This window comes from Hypomesus transpacificus, unplaced genomic scaffold (genome assembly GCF_021917145.1).
Source record: "Hypomesus transpacificus isolate Combined female unplaced genomic scaffold, fHypTra1 scaffold_42, whole genome shotgun sequence".
Classification (NCBI taxonomy): domain Eukaryota; kingdom Metazoa; phylum Chordata; class Actinopteri; order Osmeriformes; family Osmeridae; genus Hypomesus; species Hypomesus transpacificus.
In genome coordinates this window covers 1,680,713-1,697,184 of record NW_025813938.1, presented here as the reverse complement: position 1 = coordinate 1,697,184, position 16,472 = coordinate 1,680,713, and the positions used below count along the sequence as shown (strand labels likewise).

General features: G+C 46.5%; 1 protein-coding gene across 4 annotated transcripts; it reads left to right on the top strand.

The window, feature by feature from the left end:
* The first annotated feature begins 544 nt into the window (after positions 1-544).
* Positions 545-15,765, top strand: si:ch211-225b11.1 (uncharacterized protein LOC561694 homolog). Of its 4 annotated transcripts, none has more exons than XM_047016675.1 (14): positions 545-1,351; positions 2,915-3,049; positions 7,494-7,704; positions 7,918-8,050; positions 8,520-8,654; positions 9,212-9,315; positions 9,832-9,956; positions 12,697-12,809; positions 13,516-13,656; positions 14,151-14,250; positions 14,444-14,544; positions 14,973-15,143; positions 15,323-15,374; positions 15,558-15,709. In XM_047016675.1, the coding sequence occupies exons 1-14, from the start codon at positions 1,096-1,098 to the stop codon at positions 15,605-15,607; spliced, it is 1,827 nt and encodes a 608-aa protein (XP_046872631.1). In that variant the 5' UTR covers positions 545-1,095; the 3' UTR covers positions 15,608-15,709. The 4 variants fall into 4 exon arrangements, with proteins under 4 accessions (XP_046872631.1, XP_046872632.1, XP_046872629.1 ...); XM_047016676.1 differs by lacking the exon at positions 15,323-15,374 and having other exon boundaries at positions 546-1,160; positions 1,263-1,351; positions 15,558-15,765; XM_047016673.1 differs by lacking the exon at positions 15,323-15,374 and having other exon boundaries at positions 546-1,351; positions 15,558-15,765.
* Positions 15,766-16,472: the final 707 nt, after the last annotated feature.

The window sequence follows — 16,472 nt, the reverse complement described above, 5'->3', positions numbered from 1 at the left end:
CTGTTTAGATACCCTGTGTGGACAAAGTCATGGAACCTTATGGCAATCAGAATAAATTAACTACATTTTTTCAGGGAGGAAACTAGTAAATCGGTCACTTTTGACCGGAACACAACAGGAGGGTTAAGAACAAAAAGTATAAAACCGGATGTAAGTTTAAAATAAACACTTTGGAGGGAAATCTCTTTTTTAAGAAGGTTTTTCGACAGTATTGCTTTGAGTTTAGCTATACTGTAGATACAAACTCCAAAAGTATTATATATTTAAAGTAATATAAAATGAATAGAGAACAAAATATCAGTTAAATTGCTGTTTTGAGCACTCTTTGCTTACGTCCGTGTATAAAGATGTAGCCTACAGCCTACATTTTTTGGAAAAAAAAATAGATGTATCATGTCAAATAACAAAAGTGCTTTCCTGTCCAGACATGAAACTCTGCGCACCGTGGCATTCACACATCGATTAAGCAATTGTCTGTTACTTTGAGCGTTTTGAGCTACGATTTCAAGTTGTGCGCCAAATGTCTTGCAGTCTGACGTTCATTATCAAAAGAGAGGAAGGGAGTCACTTCGTGGGCAATTGGTTTACAGTAGTGGCAGCCTACTACGACACGGGGGGCGGGTTACGGCAAAAATTGTGTAAGGCTGGATCGCTGACTACATAAGCACCGCTACATAAGCAGGTAGTATGACATTTGCAGGGCACTGTGTCGAAGAGATCAGGGACTTGTATTGGAAGCGGGTTGGCACTATCTTAACTGGGTAGAGCAAACGAAACCTCTATCGCGGGGATACTTTTTATTCATAGCTGTGTAGACTAGGCTATGTAAAACGTAGGCCTATATAGATTTGTAAAATATGTTTTTGAGGGGGGGCTAGCATTGGGTTATAATTTCGTATACCGGTGCGGAAGCGTTGCAATTTATAGGTTATATAGACCATCCTTTGTGTAATTAAACTAAAGTATTTGGGCTCCTCGTGAATGATCTGTATTTGTTCTTGTGTGTGTTTTATGAGATTTGACCGTACGTTTACATAGTAAAGGTAAATTGAACAGTTTTCGGTTTAAATAGCCATTTCTAGAAAGCCATTTGAAATGGGGATAGGAGCCGAAAATTCGTCTTTGACCACTAAACCGCCCAGTCACCACGGGGGATTCCAGGGTGGCACCGATATCGCGATAAAAGCCCCTTCAAATGTCGAAGTAATGATACCTGAGAAAGCGGAGAACGTTGCCGCAGAAAGAGGTGTTTGGAGTCGGCGACTTGAGTTCGTTCTTGCATCCGTGGGTTATGCAGTTGGACTTGGGAACGTATGGCGGTTCCCGTACCTGTGCTACAGGAGCGGTGGAGGTAAGCACGTGCTTTCTCCGGTTGGCCTTTTAACTTCTCAACTAGCTACACATTGTTCAGTTGTTAAGCGCAATATGCATAATTGTATCTTAAGTACTTTTTTTCTACCTGTCTCTTCCATACATTCTTGTTTTTTTTTAATTTACAGCTGCCCCTAAAAACTGTCACGTGACAATAGCCTGAAGTGTGTGTCCATACCAATGCGTCCTTGTAAAACAATGCTCTTACTGACGTATTCATTGAAAGAGTTACTTAACTCTTAATTTAGGGTCTTAGGGCCTAACCTATTTAAAGCTTGGCACTTCATGTATTGCTTTACACTATAAACCCTGTTTGTCATACAAATGACAAGGTTAAGGATGAACATTACGACAGGGTCTGAAAATCCCGAGGGCTGTTTTCCTCACGAGCTTCCTCATCATGGAGCTTCCTCATCATGAAGCACACAGGTCCTTGTCTGTCTCAACCCGTGACTGAACTCAGAACACTGTAGATGCAATGGTACAGTAGGTTGATTTATAATTCATGTAGTTTCTCCTTACGTCTGTATGTTATGGAGATGATGCAGGAGTGGCTCAGATGGTGCGACCATGTCATCCTTGTTCTCCGTTATTCTAATATTTGTGGTCATGTATGTCATAGCGTCATATTATGTCACATATTATGTCATATTGTACCACACATTCAATAACCCAGCTCAGGACAACAGCAAGTCTGTGCTAAATGACTCACCAATGAGTAGTGAATATTTCTCTGCCTATTTTGTAAGTGGTTGAGAAAACTGCCAAATCATCATGAATGTCCTAACTGTCCCAGTCTCCAAGACACATAGTTGACCAGATGGTTTTTGAAGTCAGTTGAATTTGAAAATGTAAAAAGTGTGAATGTAAAACTGCACAATGAAAAAAAGAAAAAAGGAAAAAAAAAGTAAATAAAATACATTCTAAAGGGTTCAACATCTCTGCGCAACAACAAAAATAAAAATGTTATGCTTTTACTTATAGCAAGCAACAGGAGTTGTAGTGATAGTAAAGTTGCTTATAGACAGCTTTTATGATCGTTCAGTTGATGTGTGTTGTGTATAGTCCCCCTCAAATGTATAGCCAGGCTGCAACCTTAGCTTAGACTGTTTGGAGAAACGGTATCTAAGGAGAGGGTGTGGCCACATTGTTCCGTAATCCTGAATGGAAAACGACTACCGATGGTAGTTCCTCATTATCTGAATATCTGACTTAAACCAGGTCAACAAGAGGTAATCTATAACCGAGTAATAAATGTGTGTCATCTGGGCGCATATTGCTTTAATCATTAAATCAAAGAAGAAGAAAAAAGGTGTTGAACATGGATTCACACTACATTTACATTACATTTAGCAGACGCTCTTATCCAGAACGACTTACAGTAAGTACAGGGACATTCCCCCCGAGGCAAGTAGGGTGAAGTGCCTTGCCCAAGGACACAACGTAATTTGGCGGGGAATCGATCCGGCAACCTTCTGATTAGTAGCCCGACTCCCTCACCGCTCAGCCATCTGACTCTCCTAATCTGTGTTTGTTGTTGCAGGGGCCTTCCTTGTCCCCTATCTGACCATGCTGGTTCTCTGCGGCATCCCCCTACTTTTCCTGGAGTTTGCCCTCGGCCAGTACACACGCCTGGGACCTGTACTGGCCTTTTCCAAAGTCTGTCCTTTGTTGAAAGGTGAGTGGCCTCACCCTGGCCAGGTGTGACCTCAAACACAAAGACAGAAAGATAGAAAAGAGTTTTTAGGATTTGATATCTAATCTGTTTTGTATTTTTTTTATTCATGTTTTTGGAATCTGCGGGGAACAGTCCAGCAAATAGGCAATGTTATTGCTTGCTATGTGAATGTAATACTGTATCTAGGAGTCAATAAAACTGCATGAAACCACAAGGTTGAGCTAAAACTGCAGTCTTGTTAGATGACGTTATTCACCATACTCCTTTTCTACACATCAGTTACCTGTTAGTGAAGGCTGAACTTGATGATCTGGTTCTGAAGACATCCAGCCCACCCTCTGTAAGGATGGACTGAATGTGATCAGCTAGTAAAAGATCCCAAAGTTATCAATTAGACCCCACCTGTTTAATGAGAAGAGTTTACCCATAGTAAACTTCACCAGATATATCCATCATTTTAAACACAACGTTGTTGAAATTATACATGAAACTACACTCCTATGTTAAACAAGTATTATAAAGGTGATTACCCACACAACATACTTAACCCCTGTCCTTCATCATACTTTATTTACAAAAGGTTATAGACGGTTATATACACACCTATTATGTTCTTGTCTTTGTGTCACAAGTTTCCTACATACTGTACAAACAGGATTAAGTATTGTTGAGCATCTATAGCATTCAGGAACTTTGACGTGGAAAGGATCATCACCATATTCGTCATTGGGGTGTGCTTGCCTTCGGCGAGCACAAACCATTGTTATCTCACATATATATTTATTATTTATTTTCTTTTGGTACACTGTTTAAACAAACTTTCAAAGCATTCATCAAGCAGCCTGCATGTTGGTGATTCTACATAGATCTTTCAAAAATGTCCTAAACCTTCAAATGAATGACACTCAATAGCCATTTCACAAACTACAATTACAGTAGTTTTATATTATAAAGCATTATATATCATATATTAGCAAAATTATCCTTAGAAACCTGTATTGTACACCTTTCATAACCATCTATTTCGGATAAGGTAATGAGAACATTATTACATAACAGTATGTAGTATTTAACAATGTAATCACACTATCCTTTTGTTGACTTTGCTGCTTGTCCAGCTTAACAATACCTCATAGTATTGACACGATTAGGGTGAGGAATCACATCTTCTCTGTCATAATCATGAAATGTAACAAAGCAATATGTAGAAGGAATCTGTTACAACCAGCCTCACATGTTGGTTATCACACATCCAAGACAAGTAGGTACTTTAATGTTTCAAAACCTATCAGTTTCTTAAAACTGCCCTGATAATACCAGGCATGGTAGCTAGAACATGGGGTTAGGCTTATCGAAAGCTTTATTAGTTATTTAATTTATTAATTTATTTGATTTTGTATTTTATTCTATAGACAGAAATGTGTGGTAGTCTATAAACAATGCACACATGTAGCCAATCAGAATCTAGTATTTAACCAAGCCATGGTACATGTATGGTGGTATTAACATTGGTGAGGGTCTGGGGTTGGTGAATGTTAACAAAATGCAGCAAACATGAGCATGAGCAGGGCAGCCATGCTTTCTTGTTGTGGTTGAATACATTTCTTTAGTCTCAACTGTTTTCTCTAACTCTACAGTTCCTTCTTTATACCTGTGTCTTCTAATCTCTCTCATATAGCACTCATTTGTCATTTTGCTGGACTGTGTTTAATGGTGGACTCGTTATGGTGAATACCTATTCAATCTGACTGCAGTGCATTAACTGTCATTATGTGAAATAAAACATTTGTAAAAACAAATCAAAATGTATTTCAAATCTGCTGATGGCTGAGACCTTGTACTGCGGCACTGTCCCTTTAAGTCAACTGATCAGATTTTCCAAACTGTTAAATTCCAGACATCAGTGAACAGCTACAGTATCTAGCTCGACGAGTATTGTCTGTGAAATTTGTTATATTTGAGGAACTTAGATTAACATAATCAACAGCCGGGTTAGCTACAGAGCAGCAGTCACGTGCTGACCATGCCGGGCAGTGTTTACCCAATGACATCATTCAGCCAGTTGTCAAATTAGTTATCTAATCTACCTTTATTAACATTGCATTGATCATTGACCTCAAAGTAGTCATTTATGATGAATGAGTGAATCCTCAGGGAAACAGTGAACACGCGCACAGCCATCAGCAGTATGCTCCTCTCTTGGGTTTGAATTTCAACGGCATTCTATCACCTGTTCTAACAACAGACCTTTTCTTCCATAGTTTTTTTTTTATCTCCTGAAAGACAGAGATAGTCTACCCGGTCAAAACTTACGAGTTCGTCTCTTGATATATCGCTCATTACAGCCTGGTTAAGGCTCTGTGCAATGCGAGGGGCATATCCAGGTAGTTCTTTCTGTATATTCTTCTGAATGATATTACTGTGACACATGGTAGCTGTGATCCCTATATCGTCAGTTATTCAAATGTACATAAAAAATCTTCACTGCTGTTCTGCAGTGTGCCCACCTCTTAACATCCCTGTAAAAACAACTGTAACCTGTGTTTAGCATTTACATCCCTGGACTGTGTTTTGACTTATTTCAAACCTTCTCAGTAATGCACACACACAGTAGCATGCACTACAGTTGACTAAATCCATAATTTCTTGTGTATGTTTTGGCAGAATGTTTTTTTCCCGCCTTTTTGTGGGCTCGCACACTCACATGAGGCAAGAATGGGGGGGGTGGTGGTTAGGAAGTCAGCTCCGTTGTGACTAAGTGATGGTTGGTTCTTAACTGTTCACATGATGAGTTTACAAACAACAAGAAATGCGTCTGGTTCCCGGCCTGGCCTGTTATTGAGCAGGGCAGAGGCAACAGGACCTGACAGGGAGAAAACGCCCCAACACCAGAACACCACTCCGCATGTGTCTCAGTGGAGTCAATGGGCTGGAACGCCCAGCCTAATGGCATGTATAGGAGCCAAACCCCCAGCTCAGAGGGGACAAAGGCTGCAGGGCTTTGCTTGAGTCCCGGTTGAGGTTGCAGCTGGTCCCCTGGGCTCAGGGCGTGCAGATGAGATTGGACCAGCGCGCTGAGCACTGAGGGGCCAGTCCCCTGTTCTGACAGCCGTTCCGGAACTCCGGGTCAACTGAGCGCACAACATTCTGTCGATTCCGAAGAAAAAAATATTTGGAAAAGTTTCTGATACGCAGAGTTGCAGCATTCTTCGGCCAAGCCCCGGCCTTGTTAATCACCTAGTCGTGGTCTGGATTTAGTTTGTCCTCTTGATTGAAACTCCAGTGCGAACTGGTCAGGCAGTACATCCTGTGTAGAAGTTTCAAATGTAAATTGTTAGTGATCGTGGACAGATAATGACTAGAAGGGGGAGTCACTCTGGATAAGAGCGTCTGCTAAATGACTTTTCTTTTTTGGGGGAGAGGTTATGTATATATATTTTTTTATTCCTCAAGCATATCCACCCCCACCAAACGGGTGGAGATGGTGGAACCTGGATGGTGTTCCTAGTTCTGCTCTTCTCACACAGTAGATGGCACTCAACAGCATGTAGGAGGTTTTAAACCTGCTGTCAAACTGAAAATGTCCATTTAAAAAAAAGCGAGACCTAGTATAACACTTGACGACATTAGACTCTGTTTTCAACACTTAATATATGAAAAGTTTCTCAACATTTTGTGTCACACACAGTTTGAATCTCTTCAAGATTCCCTCCTCCCCTTCGAGAAATATTTTTTCCAAGTCAGAAACTGGCTCACATTTCCCTCTGCTCCTCGCTGTCTTCGCTTGCCTTTCGGCTTCGCTTATAACGAAAATCGCTTCTGTTTATTTCATTACGGACGAAGATCCCAAGATTTTTGACTTGAGCCTGTAATTAACTGGAAGGTCTCTGTTTGTTTGGTTTTTCTTTCTTTTTTTGCGTTTCAAAATGTTTTTGTTTCACTGAGGCAGCAGGCCCATGTCCAAACCTACCGTAGTGGATCATGACTTCCTTCTCCCTATATATATAATTACTATCTAGAAGTGGTTCCATGTGGAATTTTTATGAGAGGGTTCCTTCATGGTTCCATTAACGAATGTGTAGACGGCACTAGTACAGTGGCACCTGACAACTGTCCACAGAGCCCAAATCCTCAGTCCTACTTGTCACCAACAACTCTCTTATCCTGCGTTCTCACTTTCAAACTGATCCACGGTAAGTCAGCGAGGTAAACAACAACAAAAAAAGAAAGAAAACAAAAAAACAACAAAAAGAAATGAATACTTGTTCCACAGCGTGAAGGGACTGGGATCTCCAACATGTTGATTTACAACGCCCTGCGTTCACAGCTCCATCCACATGAAGGAGGTTCACACATAGCAGACACCAGAGGACGAGGCCAGTGTTGTAGCTACCGCCACAGTAGAGAGGTGTCTGATTGGCTGTCCTTTGCCCCTCCCCCCCAGGTGTGGGCTTGGCCACAGTGGTCATCTCCTTCGTGCTGTCCACCTACTACAACGTGCTCATGAGCTGGGCCCTCTACTACTTCTTCAACTCCTTCGGGTCCTCGCTTCCATGGCAATCCTGTAACAACACCTGGAACGCCGTTGGCAACTGTTCGACCGGTTTCCCTGGTAATGCCACACACCTGAAGTCTGCCAGTCAGCAGTACTTTGAGTGAGTAGAGTTTATACTTGTTCAGAGAAGACGTGTTTTTTTGTGGGACCATTGTGATCTCCCACGGCCTAAAAAATGTGAGGAAAGGTCACACTCAAAGCCGAGCTTTGGAAGGATGCGTGGGCGACAGCTCTGACGTGTGTGTGTGTGTCTGTCTTGTGTGTGTATGTCTGTCGTGTGTATATGTGTGTCCTTCTGTTCTTTTTCCCGCAGTCACAAGCTCCTGGAGATAACCGGTGGCATTGAGCAGGCGGGGGGCGTCCGCTGGGAGCTCTTCGGCCTCCTCCTCCTCGCCTGGGTCATCGTCTACCTCTGCATCTTCAAAGGAGTCAAATCCACTGGCAAGGTCAGAGGTCATTCTATCACCGAGAGAAAGCAGCTGCCCACGGGCCTTAGGAGCTCACACTGAATGTGTGCGGCTGTTTGGAAGAAAACCAGCGGTTTGATAACTTGTAGAAGCAGGGGGATTTAGGCTCCATGTGGTTTGATCCCAGCGTGGGATTTGTTACCTGTTATCCCATCGCCTCAAGGCCTCGCGTTACCTCAGGAATGTCAGCACAGCCCAGATCTGAGTCTTGTAAAATGAAAAAGAAACAGCAAGATGTCCAATACCACAGCATGTAGGAAAGAAAAGTCCTTTTCCCACAGACCCACACAGTAGGAGGTGCTGTTTTCTTACTGTGATTGAGACCGAAAAACTGGGTCACGCTTACATTCACCAGACAAGGCACTAAACCAGGGCGGAGTTAACCTTTTGGCAGTTTGTTTCTCTGCCACGAAAAGGTCAATTTGTTCTGTTCCCTTACTTCTGGCAGGTTGTGTACTTCACTGCCACGTTCCCATACTTCATCCTGATCGCTCTGCTGATCAACAACGTTCAGCTGCCCGGAGCCAAGGACGGCATCCTCTTCTTCCTGATGCCCCGGTGGAGCAAGCTGCTGGAGGTGCAGGTGAGGAAGACGAAAGAAAGTCTTTTGAAGCGCCACAAAAGTAGCTTCTCTCAGCCCTGGCCCTCGGGGCCCTCTGTCCGGCATGTTCTAGATGTTTCCCTCTTCCAACACACCTGATTCAGATGAACGGGTTGTTACCAGGCTTCTGTTGAGCTTCTTAACAACCCGTTCGTCTGAATCAGGTGTGTTGGAGCAGGGAAACCTCTAGAACATGCAGGTGTAACGGGTATGTAATAGCTGTAGCTACGCTCCGTCACGACAAAGCATGTTCGCCACTTACTGGGCTCGAACGCACGACCTCCGACTTGCCAAGAGTGACCACTACCAACTACGCCAAGAAAAGCTAGCTCTTCGTTGACGCGGGTGGCCTGTTACATACCTGAGGAGCGAGTTTCACGGTTCTAACTCCGTTACACAGGGCAGTTACAGGAGGACCAGGGTTGAGAAGGTCTGGCTTAAAACCTCATTTGAAGTCTTAAAAGGTCATTTTTTTCTTTCCATACATTCTGTGGTTAGCTGTTAGCACCTCAGGATCGCTGATTGGCTTGGTGTTGCAGGTGTGGGTCAATGCTGCAGCCCAGGTGTTCAACTCTATAGGAATAGGGTTTGGGACCATGGTCTCCATGGCCAGTTACAACAAGTTCAACAACAACATCCTCCGGTTAGTTACCCAACCCTCTGCTCACTATTGGATCTCAGAGCCCTTTATATATAATCCAACGCCTACAATGTGACGTGAGCACTTTGCATGACTAACACATAATTTACATGTAGTCATTCAGCAGATGCTCTTATCCAGAGCGATATTTAACCGCCAGATAACTGATGTAATTACAGGAAGAATGTGTTATCTGTTATAGACAAAGCTCAGAAGTAAACACTCCCACAAGTAGAAAAGGGACCAATCGAAATCCCAGGGATGATGGTTCCTACACAAGTGCTTGGTTACATCCCCGAAGCAACCAATCATGTAATTCCAGTTCATGTGGAACCCTTGGAACTGACCACTGTGTTGCTAAGATGTGGTTACTCTCCAGTGTGGCTACTAAACACACACACTGCTCCTCCACCCTGACCATATTTGATTCTATATGTCTTATTTGTACGTCGCTTTGCATGTAAGCATCTGCAAAACAAATACAACAATTCAAATGTGCTGCTGTGCTCTTCTTTTCAGGGACACGTTGATTGTCTCTCTAGCCAACTCGGCCACCAGCATCCTGGCAGGGTTTGTGATATTCTCGGCCATTGGCTACATGGCTCACATCCATAACCTTCCAGTGGACAACATCGCCACGGACGGTGAGAGCTCTCTGCTGCAGAACGATCACTTTGACCATAGCCGTTTGTCTGACTGAAATCATATCTCCACATCCACTGTTTATGTGTGACGTGAGCACCGAGGTTCGGATGAGTCGTTACTCCATGATGCCATAGCGACCCACATTAGTCCAGAGCTCGGACTGGATCTTCAGTTGAGTCGTTTTTTTAGGATTTTAGCTTCGGCCTTTTCCACCTGGATTATCTGTTCCCCTGAGGACGAAAACAAGCAGCTCACAGCTCTCAGAGAGATTCCTTCAGAGGGTGGAGAAAGGTAGAGTCTGAAGGGTGTCTGTCCAGAAATGTTTGTTTACCCCCGCCACAGGCAGCCAGGTCTGCAGGTTCTGTGCCCCCCCCCCCGCCCCCCTCCCCCCTTGACCGCGGTGTGAGGTGACACAACAACAGCAGTCTGTGTCACTGTGGGTCACGTCAGGGCAACTCTGGGGTTGTTTGGGGATTGTAACTGGGCAAACCACACACACACACGTGTGAGTCAGTGCCTTGCATTTGTGGTGGTTTGTCTCTGTCTCTGCCTCTCTCACTCACTCTATCTCTCTCCCACTCTGGCTCTCTCTCACTCTGGCTCTCTCTCTCACTCTCTTTCTGTCTCCCTCTCACTCAAAAACCACTGCCTTGCTACTGTAAATACATTTCAGTTTCATTCTCTGAGGCCCCAAGTCAATGCCAAGCGACAGCAACTTCCAGCAGGAACAGCAGGCTGGCCTTAACTGTTGCTGAGGTAGTGTGCACCTGTAAAGGCTGGCCTCATCTGTTGCTGAGGTAGTGTGCACCTGTAGAGGCTGGCCTCATCTGTTGCTGAGGTAGTGTGCACCTGTAGAGGCTGGCCTCATCTGTTGCTGAGGTAGTGTGCACCTGTAGAGGCTGGCCTCATCTGTTGCTGAGGTAGTGTGCACCCGTAGAGGCTGGCCTCATCTGTTGCTGAGGTAGTGTGCACCCGTAAAGGCTGGCCTCATCTGTTGCTGAGGTAGTGTGCACCTGTAGAGGCTGGCCTCATCTGTTGCTGAGGTAGTGTGCACCCGTAAAGGCTGGCCTCATCTGTTGCTGAGGTAGTGTGCACCTGTAGAGGCTGGCCTCATCTGTTGCTGAGGTAGTGTGCACCCGTAGAGGCTGGCCTCATCTGTTGCTGAGGTAGTGTGCACCCGTAGAGGCTGGCCTCATCTGTTGCTGAGGTAGTGTGCACCTGTAGAGGCTGGCCTCATCTGTTGCTGAGGTAGTGTGCACCCGTAGAGGCTGGCCTCATCTGTTGCTGAGGTAGTGTGCACCCGTAAAGGCTGGCCTCATCTGTTGCTGAGGTAGTGTGCACCTGTAGAGGCTGGCCTCATCTGTTGTTGAGGTAGTGTGCACCCGTAGAGGCTGGCCTCATCTGTTGCTGAGGTAGTGTGCACCCGTAGAGGCTGGCCTCATCTGTTGCTGAGGTAGTGTGCACCCGTAAAGGCTGGCCTCATCTGTTGCTGAGGTAGTGTGCACCTGTAGAGGCTGGCCTCATCTGTTGCTGAGGTAATGTGCACCTGTAAAGGCTGGCCTCATCTGTTGCTGAGGTAGTGTGCACCCGTAAAGGCTGGCCTCATCTGTTGCTGAGGTAGTGTGCACCCGTAGAGGCTGGCCTCATCTGTTGCTGAGGTAGTGTGCACCCGTAAAGGCTGGCCTCATCTGTTGCTGAGGTAATGTGCACCCGTAGAGGCTGGCCTCATCTGTTGCTGAGGTAATGTGCACCTGTAGAGGCTGGCCTCATCTGTTGCTGAGGTAGTGTGCACCTGTAGAGGCTGGCCTCATCTGTTGCTGAGGTAGTGTGCACCTGTAGAGGCTGGCCTCATCTGTTGCTGAGGTAGTGTGCACCCGTAGAGGCTGGCCTCATCTGTTGCTGAGGTAATGTGCACCCATAGAGGCTGGCCTCATCTGTTGCTGAGGTAATGTGCACCCGTAGAGGCTGGCCTCATCTGTTGCTGAGGTAGTGTGCACCTGTAAAGGCTGGCCTCATCTGTTGCTGAGGTAGTGTGCACCCGTAAAGGCTGGCCTCATCTGTTGCTGAGGTAATGTGCACCCGTAGAGGCTGGCCTCATCTGTTGCTGAGGTAGTGTGCACCCGTAGAGGCTGGCCTCATCTGTTGCTGAGGTAGTGTGCACCCGTAGAGGCTGGCCTCATCTGTTGCTGAGGTAATGTGCACCCGTAGAGGCTGGCCTCATCTGTTGCTGAGGTAGTGTGCACCCGTAGAGGCTGGCCTCATCTGTTGCTGAGGTAGTGTGCACCCGTAGAGGCTGGCCTCATCTGTTGCTGAGGTAATGTGCACCCGTAAAGGCTGGCCTCATCTGTTGCTGAGGTAGTTTGCACCCGTAGAGGCTGGGAGATGATCCAGCAGTGTAGGTTTCCCAGTGTATTTACAGGACAGGGTCACAGCCTGGCCGGTTCACCAGTGTTTACCGACATGTTGACCCTGCCTGTTCTCAGCTTCCCATCAACAAGCAGGGCTGTACAATACTTGAGTTCGATGAGTCATTGATGCAGAATATGACCGGTCTTTGTCTTAACGACTGGATTAACGATTTAGGTTTAGGACAGGAATCCTGTGTGTGTCGTTTTGGACGCTTCCTGCATGCTGGTGCTGAAGGTGCGTGGAAGAGGAACACGGCCAGTTTGGGTTCCGTGGCGTGTCACGTGGTTTCCTCCGGGGTGTTAATGTGACCTGTGTGTGTGTGTGTGTCAGGTCCGGGCCTGGTGTTCGTGGTCTACCCTGAGGTGTTCTCCACCATGCCCTTCTCTCAGCTGTGGGCTCCTCTGTTCTTCCTCATGCTGCTCTGCCTGGGCCTGGACAGCCAGGTCAGTCACACACACACACCAGACACAGCCAGGTCAGTCACACACACACACCAGACACAGCCAGGTCAGTCACACACACACACACACACCAGACACAGCCAGGTCAGTCAAACACACACACCAGACACAGCCAGGTCAGTCACACACACACACACACACACCAGACACAGCCAGGTCAGTCACACACACACACCAGACACAGCCAGGTCAGTCACACACACACCAGACTGCCAGGTCAGTCACACACACACACACCAGACTGCCAGGTCAGTCACACACACACCAGACAGCCAGGTCAGTCACACACACACACACACCAGACACAGCCAGGTCAGTCACACACACACCAGACTGCCAGGTCAGTCACACACACCCCCCCCCCCCTCCCTGACACACACACACACACACAGCCAGGTCAGTCACACACATACACACACCAGACAGCCAGGTCAGTCACACACACACACACCACCCCTTCCTGAAACACACAAATACACAAATTCAAGTAGCTATACCAGATGAGAAGTTAAGGTAAATAAAGGATCGATTCAGAGATCTCTTGAATGATAATGAACAGCATGTAACTCATGATGAAACATCCGTCATACACCAGCACAGGCCACAGTGTGTGTGTGTTCCACAGTGTGTGTGTGTGTGTGTTACAGTGTGTGTGTGTTACAGTGTCTGTGTGTCGTGTGCCCTGCAGTTTGCCATGGTGGAGGTGGCAGTGACTTGCATCATGGATGGATTTGGGCCCCAGGTGCTGAGAGTGTTCAAGAGGCAGGAGGTGCTGGTGCTGGTCGTCTGTGTGGTCGGGTTCCTCCTGGGGATCCCTCACATCACCAGGGTAGGTTAGGAGGAGGTGACCCCCTGGTGACCCCTGGTACCACCTGCTGAAGCCTGTCTGACCTCTGGATTCCTGTAAATTTTTCTTATTGTGACGTGTTGCTTGTTTGGTGGTTACGCCCAAGTTGAAAAGTAAATATATTTCTTTCTCTCTCTTTCTCTCCTCTCTCTCTCCCTCCCTCCCTCTCCCTCCCTCCCTCCCTCCCTCCCCCTCTCCCTCCCTCCCCCTCTCTCCCTCCCTCCCCCTCTCCCTCCCTCCCTCCCTCTCTCCCTCCCTCCCTCCCTCCCCCTCTCCCTCCCTCCCTCCCTCCCCCTCTCTCCCTCCCTCCCCCTCTCCCTCCCTCCCTCCCTCCCCCTCTCCCTCTCTCCCTCCCTCCCTCCCTCCCTCCCCCTCTCCCTCCCTCCCTCCCTCCCCCTCTCCCTCCCTCCCTCCCCCTCTCCCTCCCTCCCTCCCCCTCTCCCTCCCTCCCTCCCTCCCCCTCTCCCTCCCTCCAGGGGGGTATGTATGTGTTCCAGCTGATGGACCACTACACCGCTGTGGTCTCCCTCATGTTCCTCGCCTTCTTTGAAGTTCTCTCCCTCTGCTGGATCTTCGGTATGTCCCCCCTCCAAGTAAACGATATTAAAAACCAATCCAGTGACTCCTAATCTCTGAATCCTTTCAAGGAGCTTTGCCCTCTATGTCTTTTTCTGTGTAAATGTTTACAGAGGAATCTTTAAAGTCATAATAATAATGATAGTGTATGAGAGTGGGAATCTTGAGGGCTCAACCAGGGTTGATGTTCCAGGACTGGGGCGTATCTCTGTCATGGTGACGAGGATGCTGGGAAAACCTCCCAACATGTACGTCCGTCTCTGCTGGTTGGTGTTCGCTCCTCTGCTGGTTCTGGTAAGGCCTCCTCCCTTCCTGTCTCTTTCTGTCTCTCACTCCCTCTCTCTACCCCTCTGTCTGTCTGTCTCTGTCTCTCTATCCCTCTCTGTCTCTCTCTGTCTCTCTCTTTCCCTGTGTCTCTCTCCCCGTCTGGCTCTCCCTCTCTTTTTCTCTCTCTCCCTCTCTATCTCTCTCATCCGGGTGAAGAATTAGGATTTTTCCGTTGTATAATAGCCATGAGGACTAAAATGCTTTAGATAAAAGAAAAAACAATTTGCTTTGTTTAGTTATTGCATTTTAGCACAAAGAGTCATCGCACAAGTAACATTAAAGTCTTAATCCTCTCATTGCTGTGACTTGTAACCCCAACACAAATATTTACTCGTTACTCTCAAGTCAACCAAGCGCCGTTTGCTATTTGAACTGTTGGATGTCTTCTCCTCCAGGGAATTCTAATCTCCAGCATAGTCCAGTACACCCCCGCCCGCTACGGGAAGACTTACACCTACCCTGCCTGGGCTGAGGTGGTGGGCTGGGGCATCTCCCTGGTCTCCATCATCTGGATCCCTGTGGGGGCCATCCAGGAACTGTGGCAGTGTGAGGGCTCACTGTGGCAGGTCAGTGGGGGGCGGGGGGGACGGGGGGACAGGGGGCCCTGAGACGTAACGAGGAAGCAGGGTTCATGTCGCTGCAAAACACTCCTCAAACATGTTTACTGGGGTCATTTAAACAGGCTGGGGATGAAAGGGCTACGTTGAGGTTATTTACTTTGTTTACCTTTATCTTTTATCCTAAGCGATTTACGAATACCGCTTTTGGAAAGTGCAGCAGAAGATTAAGGATCCGAAGTGCGTAGATCTAACTGTGTTTTGGTGGTCAGAGTCCTGGAAGGTTGTGTATGGATGGAACATCCAGTACGACACTCTGATATGAAGTTATGCCTGATAAGTTCAAAAGAGATTGTATGTCCTCAACCTGTTCTGCCTCTGCTTTACTGTACATGTGTGTGTGTTCTCTGTTCTGCCCTCTAGAAGCTAAAAACAGCAATTACACCCACTGTGGACCTGGACCTCATCGATGACAGTCAGGAGAAACAGATAGCAGATTATTCAGAGACCTTATTCCTCACCTCCCAGTGAGGTCAAACACAGTCTGCTTTCTCGTGTGTGGGGGTCAGATGGCTGAGCGGTCGTTGAATCGGGCTATTAATCAGAAAGTTGCCGGTTCGATTCCTGGCCGTGCAAATTACGTTGTGTCTTTGGGCAAGGCACTTGACCCTACTTTCCTTGGGGTAATGTCCCTGTACTTACTGTAAGTCGCTCTGGATAAGAGCGTCTGCTAAATTACTAAATGTAAATGTGTCACGTATATCTACCACATGAATCTGCTCTTGCAGTCACTGATTTCATATGGCCCAGATAGATCTGATAACATTTTTTTTCATTTTTGCCAAATAGGGCTCACCCTTTAAATGAATGCAAGTGTATAAAAAAATGTACGAGAAGAGCTTTAAAACACCACCAACTTGTATAAAATGGTGCGAGGAGAATTTGCTCTGAAGGATATTCCTGGTTAAGCTCTTTAGCTAGTTTCTCTTTCCCCTTGAATCCAGTTCCCCAGATTTTCTTTAAAATGAACTGGATGCATACGATGTATGACTGGTGCTGTCGGTGAAGGTCTACTGTCAACCCAACCACCACTGCTACCTAGTGGCCAGTTTAAACCACTCCCAATCGACTTGTCTTTCATAAAGTCAATCTTGGGTTGGTCTTATTGAGTCAAAATTATGTCACGTCAATCTTGTGGGAAATGAAGCTACTGAAAGATATGGGGGGTGCAGGGGGGTGGTGTAATTGTAGGAGAACAATCAAAGTTGTGATTGTTCATAGCAGACAGCAGTGTCGCTGGGCGTCATAAAGTCTGTCTGATTAAGGTTAATTTAACAC

Excerpts from the sequence above, each read along its gene's own strand:
- si:ch211-225b11.1 (XM_047016673.1), top strand. The coding sequence starts at position 1,096 with ATGGGGATAGGAGCCGAAAATTCGTCTTTGACCACTAAACCGCCCAGT. Across the intron at positions 9,957-12,696 it reads GGACAACATCGCCACGGACG|GTCCGGGCCTGGTGTTCGTG; the intron begins GTGAGAGCTCTC and ends TGTGTGTGTCAG. Across the intron at positions 15,144-15,557 it reads GTGAGGGCTCACTGTGGCAG|AAGCTAAAAACAGCAATTAC; the intron begins GTCAGTGGGGGG and ends TCTGCCCTCTAG.